Source organism: Onychomys torridus, unplaced genomic scaffold, assembly GCF_903995425.1.
Source record: "Onychomys torridus unplaced genomic scaffold, mOncTor1.1, whole genome shotgun sequence".
NCBI classification, from domain to species: domain Eukaryota; kingdom Metazoa; phylum Chordata; class Mammalia; order Rodentia; family Cricetidae; genus Onychomys; species Onychomys torridus.
This window is the reverse complement of record NW_023411834.1, coordinates 23,078-40,918: the sequence shown is the minus strand read 5'-3', so window position 1 is coordinate 40,918 and position 17,841 is coordinate 23,078. Positions and strand designations below refer to the sequence as shown.

Here is a 17,841-nt window from a genome sequence, read left to right as displayed (position 1 = left end):
ATGCAAAGAGAATGTTATTTATTCATAATTTAAATTTGGTTTTGCTCTTTAGAGAAGTTTGCCAACAACTCACTTTGTGGTTTCACCTGAATTTCCTGTTCTCTCCTGCAGCTGTTTCAGTTCTCTCTCCTGCAACGTGGTTTATTCCAGCAGGCATTTGATGTCATTCCTCTGACAAGCGGGTCTCTTCTAGGATGCCTGGAAAGGCCTGAACTAAATTTGTCATGGGGCCTTACCTTAGCTCACCAACTCAGCAGCTCTGAAATACCGGTTACTTCCTGTCTGCCCATATCACAATTGCCTTGTTGTTCTGCCATCTGTTTTGCTCTCTCCACCCAGCTTCATCACTACCACTTCCTGCCCAGTTTTGTCACTTCCTGTCTTTCTGTACCTATCTCCAGACCACCATCCTTAACTTCATTTGGAATTTAAGGCAAATGCTGCTACACCTGGCTCTGTTCCCAGTGTGACCTTGAACACACAGAGATCCTGCCTGCTAAGTGATTGGATTTAAGTCATGTGCTAACCTTACATGTCTTCTGTGTGGTGGCTGGCTTTTTCCTCTGTTCTCTAGGCTAGCTGTTTTCATTTATTAAAGCACAAATAAAATATCACCACATTGCAGCACAAATAAATATCACCACAGTCAGATCTGGGATAGTGCTGTGCATGCTGGATAGATTCAGTGTAGCCTGTAGTGGCTGCAAACTATTGGAGTTTGGGGCTCAACATTCACAGACCTTTTGGAAGAACAAGATGTCCCATGATCACAGTAGGACCTTAGGTGTGATAGCCCAACTATGTGAGTGTAGATGGATTTATGAATTCTATCAAATGTCTCTTTTTAGAAAGTGTTAATTTTAAGGGGTTTTGTAGGAAATACTAACTTTAAAGTCACAACAAATTCCAGGGTAAGTTCTGTCTATAGTATGTTTTATTTTAGGAGCTGTCTCCAGTTATTAAGTTATGTGAGTCAGCAAGCAACACAGCAGCCAATCAGAAAAAGACTACTAGCGCATATTGTGATATAACCAAGGAAATAGAATACAATTTAACAACTATTTTATTAATAAATGATACAATGAAAGAGAGGGAGGTAAATAACAAGAGTGGGTACTCCTTTAACAAAATAAATGCCAAGATTACATCTGGATATTTAATATCTAGGCTCAGGTGCAGTTAGTCTCAAGTAAGGATTTTTGTCTCAGCAATCTTTGGTGTATACAAACTGCCTCCTCTCTGATTATCCTGGTTGTAATTCTCTCCATACTCCAAAACATTCTTTATTGGAGATGGTGTCTTCACCAATCAGTTCAGTTTGGCATCAATGTGCACATAAATCACCAAAGTTTGGGAGGGAAAGAAAGGAGGACAATGCCATAAATGACAGCAGTGCATTTTGATACCACAGGTCTTGGACTGCAATTTCCATGATCATAATATAAATGAGTTGCCCATCTGATTTTGAATGAAAAACTGAGGTAAATGACAGAGTTGGGTAGCAGATGAGAACCTTCAGGTTCCTAATCTGAACATAAGTTTAAAATTAGCTTGCAGAGGGAAGTCAATGAAAGACTCATCCTGACAGATGTACACTTGTATGTGTCATTCTGTCTTTCTGATTCTACATGACACCTGTCCTCCATGATCTCAATGATATTCATCAAGTCTTAGCTTGTGGCACAGTTCCAAGCTATTTTGTTTCTGAGGCATCAAAGTATATAGAAACCACATGTTTTGGACACCTTAGTGAAGTCCTATGCTCCGAATTTCTTTCTCAGAACCTAAGAGCAACCTACTCCTGTTCATGGGAAACAACGACAAAGTCTGGTCTTCTGGTCATAGACACAGCGCTGAAAACATTGAGGGCAGAATTCTGTTCCAAAGGACACTTTCTTGGGCTGTCTCTTGGATCTGAGTATATCCATGAGATCAGGACATAGTCTGGCAAATTTTTCAACTAGGATACCACCCCTTTCAGCATAGCATTCCAGTGGAGCAGGGTAGAACTCCTCAGTCAACTTGCTTAGGTTGGTCATGCTTTGGAGAAGTTCCCTCAGGATAGGCATGGATAAGTCATTGTCATATAAATTGACCCTGGTTAGCTGGAGGCATTGGCTCAGGGCTGGAAGGAGGGCTCTGAGATGAGAGTCTCCCATCCTGCAGTGCTCTAACTCCAGGCTCTGCAAAGTGTCTCCTACATTCTTGACGAGAAAAAGCAGATGTGATGGACATAAGTTAAATAATGCTACACCAAAGAGGTTCAGGTTCTTCAAGTGGAAAAATCTCTGGCACTGGGATACTTGTTTCAAGTCTGACTGGGAGACCTGGCAGAGACTGATGGAAAGAGTCTCCAAAGGGCTCTTCACGCTTCTAGGGGAAAAAAAAAAACCAAGAGATTGGTTCTGTCACATGATATGGAAAGGCATTTTAATATAATCCATCATAAAGGGAAGTCAGGAAAGGTATTCAAACTTGGCAGCAGCCTGGAAGCAGGATTAATACAGAATGGCCATGCAGAAATGATGCTTATGAGTTGGCTCTCCATATGCTGCTAACCCTGCCTTCTTAGAGAACACAGGACAACTAGCCCAGGAATGGCCCCATCACAGTAGATTGTGACTTCCAAAATTAGTCCCCAATTACAAGAAAAAGTCTTTAGGATTGACAAATCTGGTAAGGACACAACCAAGGAAGTCTATTCACAAATGTTTCTAGTGACCTCTTGGCATGTGCAATGCAGAATTCAATGGAGTCCTACCACCTCAAAATATCCTATGTCCATGATCTCAGTGCATCAATCCATGAAAATGATCAGCAGCCCATTGCCTCCATTTTCCTATCTACTGAGCCCAAAACTATCCTCAAAGTATCATTTCATCCATGGGGAGACATAAATGGACAGTGGTTGCACCTAAAATCTTTGGCTAGGTTACTTTCCCAAAGCTATAAGGACAGAGATCCCCATGACACATATACAGGCATGACTCTTCCTCACCTTAGGACCCTATGCTCATTCCTCTTTCCTTGCCATCAGTGTTAGCAGGACTAAAAGGAAGTATACTCAACACACACAGAGTCTACATCTGACCCACAAGTACATGTACTAAAAAAAATTTTCTCTTAAATTTTCTAACAATAGCTCTTGACCCTGTTGATAAATGGTCATTGAAGTAACTGAGGTTTTGACAAGTTAACTTGGAATCAAGAATATGCACAGATGTTGTAATGAGGCCATCATTCTGAAATTCACAGTGACACACTGATCTCAGGTGGTCACTGACCTCAATTATACTAGAGGAAAGGTTGCTGTGGTATGAAGCATAGGTCTTTATGCTTTCTTACCTGAACAATTGTTTCATGTGCCCACTGGAAAAGTAGACACCATTCATGGAGAGATGCTGCAGACAGTTGAGTTTGGCGATCTGAGAAATGAACCTGGCAGCACACTTCTCCTCCTTGTTTGCCAAGGTATTTACAGCTTTGTTGGTGTTCATGTAAATGCGTGCTAGATGGAATCTTCTCAAATTTCTCATCTGTCCAAAGAAAGGTGCAAAATGACTCAGTGTGACCAGAGACCAGTTTGTGGATAGTTCCAGTTCCTCAATGTATTCTGGCTGGAAAGTTTTCAAGACCGTGATGATAATGTCTAAAGGAGTCACACAGATTGACATCTTCATACAGCACAGCCTCACAGAACCTTTTCGCTTCTGGGCCCAGTGCAACAAGTATGCCTGCTCTTCATCCAGGTCGGATCTTAGGTCAAAATCAGTGACCACCTTCAGGAGCCGCCTCACGGCATATCTAAAATGGCCATTCGCTGTGTGCTTCTGACTCAGGGTCCCTTTACAGCAGTCTAAACCTTCTACTCCAGGCCATACATCCCAGAAGACATTGTGCACATTTCTCAGTTCCAGCACTCGAAGCTTCGATCTTCTGGGAGGAGAAATAATGAAGTGTTACAAGCAAAGAAGAGAACCAATATGAAGCTAGCTTTCATTTCACTTCTCTGATGTTAGCAACACCTGTCAGCCTGAACAACATCTGGATGCTTCTCCAGCTTCTCTCCACTCAGTTACTATTGATTTCTATTCATGTTACTACTGGGGCTCCATCTGTACTGAGGTACCCTGTACTTTTGTATGGAGACTATATTCTTACTTAAAATATAAATAGAGTCTTCTGCTTCTACCAACATTAAATTGGAGAACCTCAGAAGCCTCCAAACCACCACTGACCCAATTCTACTTGACTCCACTGTTTCTATACCAGTAACACAGTGACCCCCATTGTATTTTCCTTTGGCCATACCTGAAGTGAGCCTTGTCTGTCAACATGATGTCTACACCACTTAGTATAGCTTGCAATATCATCACATCAGAGACCTTCATCATTGATCCAACAGGGAGGCAGGCAAAGGGCCATACTGCCACCATTGCTGTCAGTATCTTCATATATCTGCACTTGAAGGCCTCCTTGAACAGGGATGGGAAGAACTCTGTGGGGAGCTGCTGCAGAACTGAGATGGCCAAAGCCTCATTGCTAAGCAGATTCTTCATTGCTAGTTCCAGGAGTGTAGGTGGTGCCTGATAGCTCATTGTGATGGATCTTCAGACAAAAGTACCTGGTAAAACATTCAGGAGTCAGATTCCATGCCATGTCTAGAATTCCTTAAGTTGCACCTCTCAGAGAAACAAACTCAGGCCAGAATCCCTGATCTAGCAATAGTCAAGAACTCAGTGTGTCTTCTTGTAATACCTGGTCATCTCAAACCCTCATCACCAGCATAATATGGGTTACCTCATCAGAACTGACTCAGGTACAACTTAACCATTGTCCCTCCAGGTACCAAGCTATTCTCCTGTGATTCTCATTTGGAGAATTCAAATTTTCCCTTTGGAAAAACTATTCACAAGCATGCAATCCTACCAGACTCTTGTAATGCCCAATAGATACTGATCACCTTTAAAATCCATTAAGAAAAGAGCGTTGTATATCACATGTACAAACCAACCCTGATCTACATTCAATCTGCATGGCAAAGAATGCAGAGATTCTCACAAGTATCTGACATCTTGGACTTTTATGATCCTTTCTCCTCACCACGTCCCACTGTGACCCTACATCTCATTGAGATACTTCTATCTGATCGGGAGATTGATTGTACATCTGCTCAATCTGCTTTATGATTTTATCTTCTTAGTGTATATTGACTGATCCATAGTTCCTTATGTGAAAACAAAAATACTCAAAGCAGGCAGAATTTGAGGAGCCTTTAATGTGGTGATTGATTGAATTATTTTTGCAGGTGTGTTTACAAGCATGTATGTGTGTGTTGTGTTTTGTACAAATTTTTTCCCATTATATAATATTACATATGACCTGTTTCAGCGTGTATGTTTAAGTTCTATGTTTATTTAAAACTCTATGTGTTTTAATGTGTATATTTTAGTAAACTTATTTTTTATCTTGACTGTTTTAGAGTGTGTACATTAGCATGTGTATGTACACTTTACTGTGAATCTCTATATTTTAGTGTGTGTGTTCTTATACTTTTGTATTTATTGTGTTTGTTTTGTTTGAAATTTCGCTCCAGGCTTCACTCTTATCATGATAAAACTATCATCCAACTCACTGTATATTTTTCATTTAATCATTAAGTGTCTTTATTAGCTATTAATTAATTGACTTTTGGTAGGGCAGCATCTGACCTGATAGATTGGCTGTCTAGACTATCTAGACTACTCAAGACACATACAGAACACTAAACCCGCTGATTAATTTTGGCACTCATGATTGGTTGTTTCCTTTTCTGTTCTTTTTAAAGAGTCATGAGTACCCACTAAACAATATTAACTATGCTAACTCTGAACTTGGATAAATAAGAAAGGCGAGGCTATCACCTCTCCACATACTTATTCAATATACCACTTGAAATTCTAGCCAGAGCAAAAAGACAACATAAGGAGATTAAGGGGATACAAATTGGAAAGGAAGAAGTAACACTTTCCCTATTTCCAGATAACATGATAGTATACATGAGTGACCCGAAAAATTCAACCAAGGAACTGATATAACTTATAAACATCTTCAGGAACATAGCAGGATATAAGATGAACTGAAAAAAAAATCAGTAGCCCTCCTATATACAATAGTCAAACAGAGTGAAAAGGAAATCAGAGATACATCACCTTTACAATAGCCACAAACAATATAAAATACCTTGGGGTTACTCTAACTAAGCATGTGAAGGACCTATATGACAAGAACTTTAAGTCACTGAAAAAAGAAATTGAAGGAGATATCAGGAAATGGAAAGATCTCCCATGCTCATGGATATGCAGGATTAACCTAATAAAAATGGACATTTGCATTCTACAGATTCCACGCAATCCCCATCAAACTACAAATAAAATTCTTCACAGATCTGGAAAGAATAATACTCTACTTCAAATGGAAAACCAAAAAAACCCAGGACAGCCAAAAGAATCCAGTACAATAAAACAACCTCTGGAGGCATCACCATCCCTAATCTCAAGCTCTACATTAGAGCTACTGTAATAATAATAAAAAAAAACAGTTAGTTACTGGCATAAAAACCGACATGTGGACCAATGGAATCTAATAGAAGAACTTGACATTAACCCGCACACCTATGATCTGGTATCTTCTGTTTTGTTGACCTTAATTATACCCACTAGGTCAGGCTAGTGTGTGTAACCAGAATCCTTTTTGGTTTTGTTTTTAAGTTTGTCTCTCAGACAATGTCATATCAAATAGTCAAGGCTAACACAACCCGCTTTTTAATTCTCAGCTCCCCGATCAGGTGACACTTGCATCTTGTGTTGTAGAAACTATTAGTGAATTCAAGAATATTTATAAATCACAGTTAAGAGAAAATATCAATTCAAACAACTGTAAAACTTAAACTCTGAAACATAATTTAAGAGACGACAAAGGATTAAAATATACATCCTAACTTGAAATCCAGGCTGCATCTAGGATGCTATATAGACCAAGAAGGAGCTGAAATTCAAGGCTATTCATGCCTATCTGATATCTGCCTCCAAAATACTTCAAAGGTATGGAAGTACTAACAAGTAAATTCCAGTCTAATAGGCATTTTATTAAAACCACACCACACCAAGCAACACCTCACAAATCAAAACATAACACAATGAAACCAAATCAATCCTCAAAATCTGTTTTTCCCTTTTAAATGTAGGATCTTGACATGTAGCTGAATTCCTAGTAAGAACTCCTCAGCATGCACAAGTTCTCTTGATGGAGAGGTGTGACTTACCTTGACACTGGTGACAGTTCCAGTTCCCAACAGGACCAGTCTGTGAGTGACTCCAGACTCTAGGACTGTGAGAGCTTTCTAAGGATCCTCTGGCCCTTTTATACTCCCTTTGCCTGATACCCACTCTATGTTGCCCCACCTCCCAAGAGTATGCTTCCTTCTGATTGGGAGATTGAGTGTCTATCAAATTAATCCCCTTTGTGATTAATTTTCCTTAGTGTATTTTGATTGAATCAAAGCCTCTCACTTGTAATCAAAAATAGAAACCTAAGGAGAAATAGAAGAGATAATGGATTAATTGGTTCGAGTTACACAGTTTATGTGTACTTGAATGTTTGTTTTTTCTATGTGCATTGTTTAGTGTCTATTTGTAGCAAATTTCAGTTGTTCTGTGTGTGTCTAGGTGTTGGAGTAAATGTAATCAATGAGTATATATATTTGCCTGTACTTTAGTATGTGTATCTCAGTGAGACTGTGTTTATTTGCGTGTTTTTTAGTATGTGTGTGTATTTTAGTGACACAGTGTGTGTGTGTGTGTGTGTGTGTGTGTGTGTGTGTGTGTGTGATATTGTGATGCTGGCATCACTTTTATAAAGTTAAAATGACCATTGAGCTATTTTTCTGGAACCCTTTCAATTAATTAAGTTCATTAATTTAATTTCCCATATTATTCCATAAAAATATTTCTTTTGAGAGTGTCAAAGCAAACAAAACTAAATTAAAATAAAAATCTTAATGCTACAACTAAATTAAACTTCATCTTAAATTTTAATACTTAGTCTGTTTTTGTTCGTTTGGTTTGTTTTTTGAGACAGGGTTTCTCTGTTTTGCTTTGTGACTTTCCTGGAACTCACTTTGTAGTCTAGGATGGCCTTGAACACGCAGAGATCTCCCCTGAGCCAAACAGTTTACAAGAAGAGTTTAACAAAATTTCCCGCGTAGCAAAATGATTGCTGAAATATATGATGATTTTTAAATTGGGCCAAACCCGGGGAATCTGGTATCTTATGCTAATTTTGTAGCTTCTGCCTTTAAAAATGCTTGTAACCACTGCTTGGGGCTCTCTGACTGACTGGGGCAGAGAGTCTGCTCACACCAGCGCTAAATAAATTCCTCTTGTTAGTTGCATCTGCTGGTTTGGAATCTTGGTTTCTGGGGTGCCCTCCTGCAGAGGAAAGTATTCCAGGTGTCTGGGGACTTTTAAAGCCAAATGAGAAAGGAGATTTTTAGCAATTCCTTGGGTAACATCGTCCCATTATCAAAAAGAAGTTTGTAGGGCTGGAGAGATGGCTCAGCATTTAAGAGCACTGGCTGTTCTTCCAGAGATCCTGAGTTCAATTCCCAGGAAACACATGGTGGCTCACAACCATCTGTACAGGAAGTTTGGGAACCTTGTCATGCTTCTTGCTTTTTTTTTTCTATTTAACGTTTTATTTAAAACCATTTCTTGTTCTTTAAGTAAAGAACAGTATACAAAGAAAATACATTGTGAAATACCCAGAGATATGTTTGTTTGTTGCCTTGAGGAAAGCTATGTTCATCCTAGGAGGAGGGGAGGCAAAATAGGAAGTAGTCCCTGGAGTCTTTCTTATTTATTTATTTTTTGTGGTTGTTATTGTTTTCAGAAAAGCCCTCAGATTCCAGGGAGACTCCAAATCACAGTCCTCAAATGCAGGACATAAAGTTCCTTAACAGACAGCCCAGGGGACAGCAAATGGCAGAATTTCTGAATCCATTCACTCAGTTTTTCTCTCCTACCAAGAGTCTCTTCCAAGTGGGGACAGGCAAGTCACTCACTCAGAGATAAGATGATGTCATCTTCCAAGAAAGAGTTGTCTGAGCTGTCCTCTACCAAGATCACTTCCACTTCCTCCTCTGCATCAGAGTCTTCATCTTCCCCCTCCTCTTCCTCCTCTGGAAGGCTTGCAAGCTCCTCATCAGAGGGAGAGAAGTCATTGTCTCCCCCTTCTGCTGTTATCTCACTGTTGTTAGCATCCTCTTGTTCTGCCTCCAGCCACTGGTCAGTGTCAAGTTCCTCTACATCATCAGTGTCATCACCATCATCATCATCATCTTCATCATCATCATCATCTTCATACTTCTTGTCTTCCTCCTGTTCTTCCTCTTCCGAATACTCCTCTTCACCTTCTTCCTCTGCCAGATGCTGCCTGCCTACTTCATAGAACCTGCATACTCTGTCCATGTTCAGGGCATCTATACTCTTCTTGATTATCAATAACAGCAAGAAAACAATCTTTGGTTTGTATACACAGGTCAAAGATGTTCAGTTTAACATCAGTAGTTGCTATGGGGATATGGTCCATTGCATTATATGTTCATCAAGGTCATGCAACCAACTTCATTGTCTTAGTATTGGCCCTTTGTGCCTTCTGCATCCCTTGTAACACTGGAGGCTCACAGTGATGTTTTCTTCCTAATTACTCCTAATTGCTTCATTGGATTTGCTCTGGTGATGGGGACACCTTTGCACTGACATGTGATTGGTGGAAAATCATTTAAAAGTTTTCTCAACCCACTATATAGATGGTATTATGGATCTAGAGTTGAGCTGGAAATCACTCCTGTAGTAGATAAGGAGACCTGGGAAAAATAAACCTATAACTCAGGGCCCAGAGTCTCATCTCAACACAGGACAGACTCAGCCGTTAAGCCCAGCACATGTAATTCTGTCATCACACAGCATGCAGATGACAATTATTTTCATGTCACCACATGGATAATTACAAGGAAGATTTACATGTGTGGGGGACTTGACTAAGTTGCTGTGATTAGAATTGAGACTTGAATTACTTAAAAAGAATTGGAGATTGTTTACTACTGGGTACATAAGAGCCTGTTGTACACTGCTCCTTATAAAAACCAAATCACTTGTACAAGATCCCAAAGATTGTCTCTCATTAAGTTGGAATTCGTTTCCTTATTTATTCATTCTTTCCTTTATTCATTTATTCATTGCTTTCTTTTATCTTGCAGTTTCATTGTATCCTTTATGAAAATTTGTTAAATCTACCCCTAACCAAGAAGCTATTTACAATTGAATCATGCTAGGAGGAAAAAGTCAATTTTTTTTTTGAGTGGATATTTGTCAGTATAAGTAAGAGGCAAGGATAAGCCATTAGAGAAGATACAACCTTGTTAGTAGCAGGTTCACCTCATGATTAGAGGACTTATGGAGTGAAGTACAGGCCTAGGCACCATGAAGAGATCCCAGGAGAGGGTACTGGTGAAAGTGCTGCCCAGTTGAAAGAGAATCGCCAGCATTTTGGAGATCCCAGGACCAAAATGTGACCAAAAGAAAGAGCAGAAGTGATGGAGTGGAGCCTTGTCAAGCTTAGATAAGCTGTGTGCTGCAGAGGGTAGAGCCAAAAAACATGACCCCAAAGCCCTTGCAGGAGCCTAGAGGTTCACCAAGTGGATCCCAGATATTGGACATTGGGCGACTCAGACTGTTGGGGTTGGGTTTGGGTTTGGTCAGATTGTGACTGTGCCCCTGGTTCTTTCTCTTTAGAAATATTGAGTTTTTTATTTTATAGAAGCTCATAGTTGAGAGACTGAGTTTTAGGAGATTAAAACTTTTAATATGTTTGAACTTGTAAAACTCATTTAAGTTTTAAAATGTTTTATATTGTGATGTACATCCCCAAGACCACGCATTAATATAAACAAGAAAAGATTGTGGCTTAAAGGGAAGTGTGTTAGGTCGACAAGGAGTGAGTGGTGCTAGTTTATGTCAACTTGACACAAGCTAGAATCAGAAGGACACCTCAGCTGAGAAGATTGTATCCATAAGATCTGAGTGCAGGCAAGCCTATTGACATTTTCTTAATTGGTGATTGGTAGGGGAAGGAGTTCAGCCTATTGTGGGTGGTGAAGTCCCTGGGAAGGTGGTCCTGCATTCTTTCAGAAAGATTCAGCTTCCCAGGTGAAGCAGTCCAGTAAGCAACACCCCTCCAGGTAGTCTCTCAGGCCCCTGCCTTATTTGGGTTCCAGTCTTCTTTTCATGACCAATAGTCATGTGGAAGCATGAGCTAAAAAAACCCGTCCATACCCCAACTGTTTTTGGTCATGGTGTTTCAACACAGCAATAGTAACCTAACCCTAGCAAGACAGCAGTCAAGTCAGGAGTGCACAGAAGATTGGCTACAGTGGCTTTTCCATGGAAGGCATATGTGGCTACTTAATCACAGCTGCCAAGGGTGCAAACTTGTGCAAGTTACACATGGCCTATCAAATTCATCTTAGGATGTCAGAACATGAACTTCCATGAAAGCACCTAGAATTGTATCTGAAGGGTCTCACCCACCCGCACACTGTATCTCTAGTCTTTGACCTTTGCAGGCCAAAAAGTCTCCAAGAGTCTGAAGGAGCATAAGTGCCAGGTAGAGTTGTAAAATAGGATAAGGTGACCCAGAACTTCATACATGAGGCAGATACAACATAGTTTAACTTGAAAATGCATCCATGATAGAGACCGAAAACCAGAGCCTGATGAAAATGTCAGCTGTCTTCAGATACAAGGGGACACAAGGGATTGGAATGTAGGAGGGGACAGACAGACTCAGCAGCAGTCCTTCCATCAACTGTCACTGATCATACTGATAGATTGTGAAGGATCATGGGAAGGAAGATAAAAACACCTCCCACATTCAGCTCCAAAAACAGCAAAGAAAATGTCAACCATGTGTCTGAAGAGGGTGCCTCTAGGTCATCTTCCAATGGCTGAAAAGCAGTCTGATCAGAGCTTAGATGGAACAAAAATGTTAGGTGAGAAGGCTTCCTAGCAGAGGCCAAGGGAATTCCTCTCTGGGATTTGTGGTTATGTATTGTGTCCCTGTTGTACCTGTGTCCTGAAAATCCCAGAGACCTCCAAGGAGCTGGTTTCCCATGCAAGCATATAAGGGTCCTTTTATTGTCAGGTTCACCTGGGCCAATGCAAGGAAGATGGAGGGAAATGTGGAGGTTGCCACAAGCCCTGGTGCAGACCATTTTTATAGTGAAAAACCTCAAGCTGGGAATTGGCAATTTGGAATTGCATAGAAAGGGGATGAGGAAAGGCGTTTTTTGAAACTGTTGGCATAGACTTTCAGCAAGAAGCCACTTTTGAAAACATTAGATTAGACTTTTTGGTAGGGAACCACAACTTGCTGAACAGGATTATCTGGACTGCTCATCAGGATTATCTAGATACCTTCAAGGGCCATAACCTGCAGACAGAGTGTCTGTAGGAATATACTGTTCTGTATATGTTCTGAGCTATCATGGCACATTCCTGAGGTCCTTTCTGGAACTGAGACAGCAGGTGGTCCTACCCTAAGTTGGAATCTGTATTGCCTTCATATCCCCAATAAATTGTGGACCCTAATAAAACTCATCTGGGGGTCAGAGAACAGAAAACCCACTAGATTAGACAGAGGTCAGAAAATGGTGACACACACACCTAATCCTATCACTTTGCAGGCAGAATCTATGGCCACACTGGGAACAGCCAGACACATACCTTTAATCCCAGGGAGTGATGTCAGGAAGCAGAAAGGTATATAAAAGGATTAGGACCAGGAACTAGGGGCTATTAAGCTTTTAGACTTTTTAGAAGCTGTTCAGCTCAGATCCATTCGGGTGAGGACTCAGAAGCTTTTAGAGTATGAAGATTCTTGGAAACAGGATGCAATGAGGCATGTCTAGGCGAGGTTATCTGCAGCTTGTGCTATTCCTCCAATCTCTCAGTTGTTCACCCAATATCTGGTTCTGTGATATTTTATTGTATGTTAATAAACAATGTTTACCTGGAGATCAGAGGTCATAGCCAGCCATAAACAGATGGCAGTGATAGCACATCCCCTTAATCTGAGCACATGTCAGGCAGAGTCACTGTGTGTTCAAGGACACAGGCCTTTAATTCCAGTACCAAATATAGAGACCCGGCGTTCTGTCTAGACAGGCAGTGAAGGGCAGTGATGTGGCTGGGCGAGAGCCAGTGAGAAGGCAGAAGAGCAAGGCAATAAAGGCACAAAGTTAGACAAGAAGAGGCACACTTGGGAAGCTTCAATGACTTGGTGAGCTAAGGTTAGTTGGCAGCTATTGCTCAGATCTCTATGCTTACACCTCTGTACTTGGCTCTGTTTTTTGTTTTGTTTTGTTTTGTTTTTAAGACTGTTTATTAATTCCTATACATGGCTTCTTCGTTTTTATTTATTTATTATTTGTTGTTTTTGTTTGTTTTTTGTTTTGTTTTGTTTTTTGAGACAGGGTTTCTCTGTGTAGTTTTTTGTTTGTTTGTTTGTTTTTGTTTTTTATTTTGTTTTGTTTTGTTTTAGCTATGGATTGTTCTGATCCTCTAACCTTTGAGAATCCTTTGCAATGTCAGGATCCAAGTTTTTTATTGAATAAGAACATTTAAGTTTCAGTTTACATGACCTCAACTTGATGTGCCATGATATGATGAAGCACTTGGGAGGACTGTTCTTCATTAAGGGAGACAGGAGGAGTGGATGGATAGGGAAGCCTGGTAGAAGAGATGGGGAATGAATGGAAGTGGCAGGGAGAAGGGAGGAAACTGGTCTGTATATAAAATAAAGGAAAAACCTGGCAGGGGTGGCACAAACCTATAATCCCAGCACTTGGAAGGCAGAGCCAGGCAGATCTCAGTGAGTTCAAGGCTAGCTTGGTCTACAGAGCAAGATCTAGGACAGGCACCAAAATTACACAGAGAACCCTGTCTCAAAAAATAAGAGTATGGGGGAATGTTAAAAAAAGAAAAAAAAGACTGAATATACCAACAAAGCTCCATGTGATTCATTAGACTATAGTACAACATTTCACAATGGCTAAACATTTGTCTCAAACTTAGATCTAAGGATTTTAGAACCAATCACTGTAGACTAAGCTTTTTGAAATGTATTTACCTCTTAATTACCTCTAAGTGCTTCTCCAGTCAAACTGTTCTGAGAAAAGGAAAGATGTGCCCTTCTATTTCTAATTTCTTTTGTTCTCAAAAAGTGTCAGATGACCACTCCAGCAGAGTGCAGATGGTGGCTCTCAAGGACCCATCTTGCAAGTTCAGCAGTTACAAGCCTTGTAATCATGAACATTGTGCCCACATATACATTTTTGATCTAACTTACTGTTAAAGGGGTGGCAAAGGTGGAGCCATATTCTTCTATACCTATAGCTCAGATTCTAAAGGGATAAGAAAATATTCCAGGTCATTTCCTGGAAACCTGGGTATGGATCTGAGCCGAGGCCATCCACCTGACCAGTATTTAATTAAAGCTGCTTCAATATAGCTTGAAATTGTGGTAGTGGTCTTATGCTTGATTGGTGGGATTACCATTTTCTGGACAGCCCAGCAATATTTAGACCACACAGCCTAATTCTAAAGGTGGACCTTTGCTCAGGAACTCCTGGCCTGAGGGGCCACATGAGGAGGCACATACTTTGAGATATTCCATGCCTCTGAGGCTGTCTTCAGTTCTCAGACTATTGGAGTGATCTTCCAAGCTGAGAAATTTAGCAAGCCACTACAGGGACCTCCTGGAAAGACTCTGCACTTGTGGACTTGGCAGCTTTCCAATGCCCCAATATCATGGAGGCTCAGAAAATGATTTAGGATGTAAATGCAAGTTGTTAAGTGTGGTGATATTTTATTTATGCTGAAACGTAATATTTTATTATGTTAATATTTCACGTTACACAGGATGAGGCTCACTTGGGAAGCTACATTGACATGATGAGGTAAGGTTAGTTGGTGGCTATTGCTCTGATCTCTCTGCTTTCACCTCTGTATTTGGCTCAGTGTTTCTTCTTTAATAAGACTCTTTAGAAATTCATCTACAATAAAGTCTCTGTTTATCTCAGCAGATTCCCTTTTGGCTGAAAGACATATCTAAATATCAGCTGCTGTCTACAATCTGCAACTATGATCCCTGGACTTGCTGAAAGCAGATGTGGACCAGTCCAGGCATTGTGAATGCTCCTTGGCTCTTAAGCTGGGACAAGCCATGACTACAGTAGTGGTACATGTGGACTCCAAAGCTGAGCTCACTGCTCTGCTGGAGCAGTGGGAAGAGGACCATGGTAGTGGGCAGGATATGGTACCTATCCTTACCAGGATGTCAGAATTAATTGAAAAAGAAACTGAAGAATAACTTAAAGGAGATCCAGACCCATTTGATGATCTACATCCTGGTCGAGCTGATCCAGAGTGTATTCTGGGCCACTTGCTGAGACTACTCTCCAAGAATGATGATTTCATGAATGCACTGATGAACGTGCATGTGATGACAAGGAGAGAGCCTCCTTTAAATACCGCAGCCTGCAGACTGCTACTGGACATCAAGCCAGGTCTAGAAGCTGCAGTTGTCTTTCAAGAAAAAGAAGGGATTGTTTAAACGCATTTCAAACTGTCCCAAGAGGCTGATCAGCCACTGAGGACATATTCTACAGCACTATTAGGAGATGCTATGGAAAATGAAGAGATTGCTGCAAGCTACAGAGAAAATAATTCATAGCTGGTGGCAGTAGAGCTTTGTAGGCAGAGAGACCTACAACTTCAGGAAATGGCTTTACATCAGGAAAGTAAGTGTCCTAGTCCAGGGAAGACTTCGTGGGAGCCTCTTTCGCCTCTGGATGAGGAAGCTGTGGACATGGACTATGGTGACATGGCAGTAGATGTTGTGGATAAAGAGCAAGAAACTTTTAGAGATATGGACTTCTCCTTTCATCTGGACTCAAGTCAAAAGACCAGTAGTGGAGTGAACTCAGCATCTAAGCCTGAGGAAGACTCAGGATTCATGATCAAGTCTACAAAGCATGGTGACAGAGAGAAGGTGAGGAGGGTCCAGCAGAAGGTGGGGTTTCTCATCTTCTCACCCAGATCATTTGTTTGCTGAGCTGTCTAATACCACCTGGTCAGAAATGTCCCCCTGGGTGACTGGAACCAATTATACCCTCTATCCAATGACTCCTGCTTTTGAGCAGAGACTTCTTCTCCAGTACCTGACCCCTGTAGAAGAGTATTAGGAGTTACTTCCCATATTCATGTAACTTGAATCATGAGAATTGATGATGTTTTATATTGATCTGAAACAAACTAATGATGTCCTGCTTACTCAAGCACCTAGCATCTCTCCTACTCCATTACAAACTTGCCACAGACTTTGTTGCTAATGATGGAGTACAGAAATTACTGGAAATTCCTCATCCTTCTATGGCTGCAGCTGGTGTATCTACGTGCTTGAGTTACCTGCCCTACAACCAGAATGCTAGGGAAAGGGTTTGCATGCTTCCCACAATGTTCTCTCTGATGTGGTTAATGAAATGTTCTCATGCTGCAGGATGGTGCCATGCTACAATGTTTATCTCAGTTTGCTTCTCATTCCAGCCTGACTTGGAGCTCTTTGGCCATTATGATGGTCTTCAGAACCTAGTGAATTTGATCAGTACTTTGGAGATTTTAATTTGGATGACCAGGGTGCACATATGACTGATGATAAAATCCTTGCTACCTGCCAAAGAGGCAAACATACCTTAATGGTTCTGTGAAAGTATTTTGAGGCTCAATTGACCATTAAGTTGGAACAAGTCAAGCAGTGGCTTCAGAGGACTGAGGGTGGTATTATTGTGCATCCTCAACGACCATACAAGGCATGCACAAACACTTATTAGCAGATTGTGGAAATAATGGAGTTTTTGATAGAATATGGCCCTGCTCAGCTGTATTGGGAACCTGATGAAGTCTTCCTCAAGCTTTCCTGCGTGCAGCTCTTGTTGCAGATTATTTCCATCGCCTGCAAGTGGAAGACCTATTCTGCAAGGAATGACATTGTGTGCTCTGTTTTGGATGGCATGGCCATCCTCATTGTGGTGCCAAAAATCCTGCTCCAATTGGAAGAGTTGGTGAAGGTCTTGGATGAGTATGGCACTATTGTATCCACTGTAGGTTTCAGAATCATTTTGGGAGTGGCTGAATGTGAGTAATTTCTGCATGATGCTGAAATTCTGAAGTCAGCCCTTCAAGTTATCACCAATTCTGAATGTGGCCCAGATAACCGAATATTCAGTATTGGTAAATTTACTTCTGGAACTCCTCAGAGAAAGCTGTCTCAGACCCCCAAGTGCATTGAGTATACCCTGGCCAAGATGTGGAATGTGGTCCAGTCAAATGATGGCATCAAGATGCTCTGTCCCTATTGTCCATTAAGATACCCATCACATTAGTCTATTATTGACTTCTCCCTCTCTAACTGTCACTTCACATTGCTGTGTGAGTGGGCTTTATTTTTATCACCTGTAATTCCGGGCCCTCCAAATGACTACTAGTCATAGACAACCACCCTTCACCAAAGATGCTGTGAACAGTGTAATTTTACATTTAGTGTGGTGTGTTAATTTTTTTATTGAGTCCTAAACAGACCTCACTCCTAACTGAAACAGGTCCAACACATACATTGTCTTTACAGATGCGCACTGCCTCTGCTGTTAGGAGCATGACTAGACATCTTGGCAACAGTTTGCTTGCA

The 17,841-nt window shown here is 40.9% G+C and overlaps 1 protein-coding gene and 1 pseudogene across 1 annotated transcript; one reads left to right on the top strand and one right to left on the bottom strand.

Moving 5' to 3' along the window:
• Window positions 1-1,805: 1,805 nt before the first annotated feature.
• On the bottom strand, window positions 1,806-4,598 carry LOC118575383 (PRAME family member 12-like). The gene is made up of 3 exons (XM_036175971.1): window positions 4,312-4,598; window positions 3,346-3,936; window positions 1,806-2,373 (listed from the first exon to the last, which is right to left on the bottom strand). The coding sequence occupies exons 1-3, from the start codon at window positions 4,596-4,598 to the stop codon at window positions 1,806-1,808; spliced, it is 1,446 nt and encodes a 481-aa protein (XP_036031864.1).
• Window positions 4,599-15,321: 10,723 nt separating this feature from the next.
• Window positions 15,322-17,550, top strand: LOC118575382 (annotated as a pseudogene).
• Window positions 17,551-17,841: the final 291 nt, after the last annotated feature.

What these genes read in the sequence shown, in the direction of transcription:
- LOC118575383 (XM_036175971.1), bottom strand. Translation starts at nt 4,598, where the DNA reads ATGAGCTATCAGGCACCACCTACACTCCTGGAACTAGCAATGAAGAAT. An exon ending in ACAGACAAGGCTCACTTCAG is followed by an intron (nt 3,937 to 4,311) that starts GTATGGCCAAAG and finishes TTCTCCTCCCAG; the next exon opens with AAGATCGAAGCTTCGAGTGC. An exon ending in CACATGAAACAATTGTTCAG is followed by an intron (nt 2,374 to 3,345) that starts GTAAGAAAGCAT and finishes TTTTTCCCCTAG; the next exon opens with AAGCGTGAAGAGCCCTTTGG.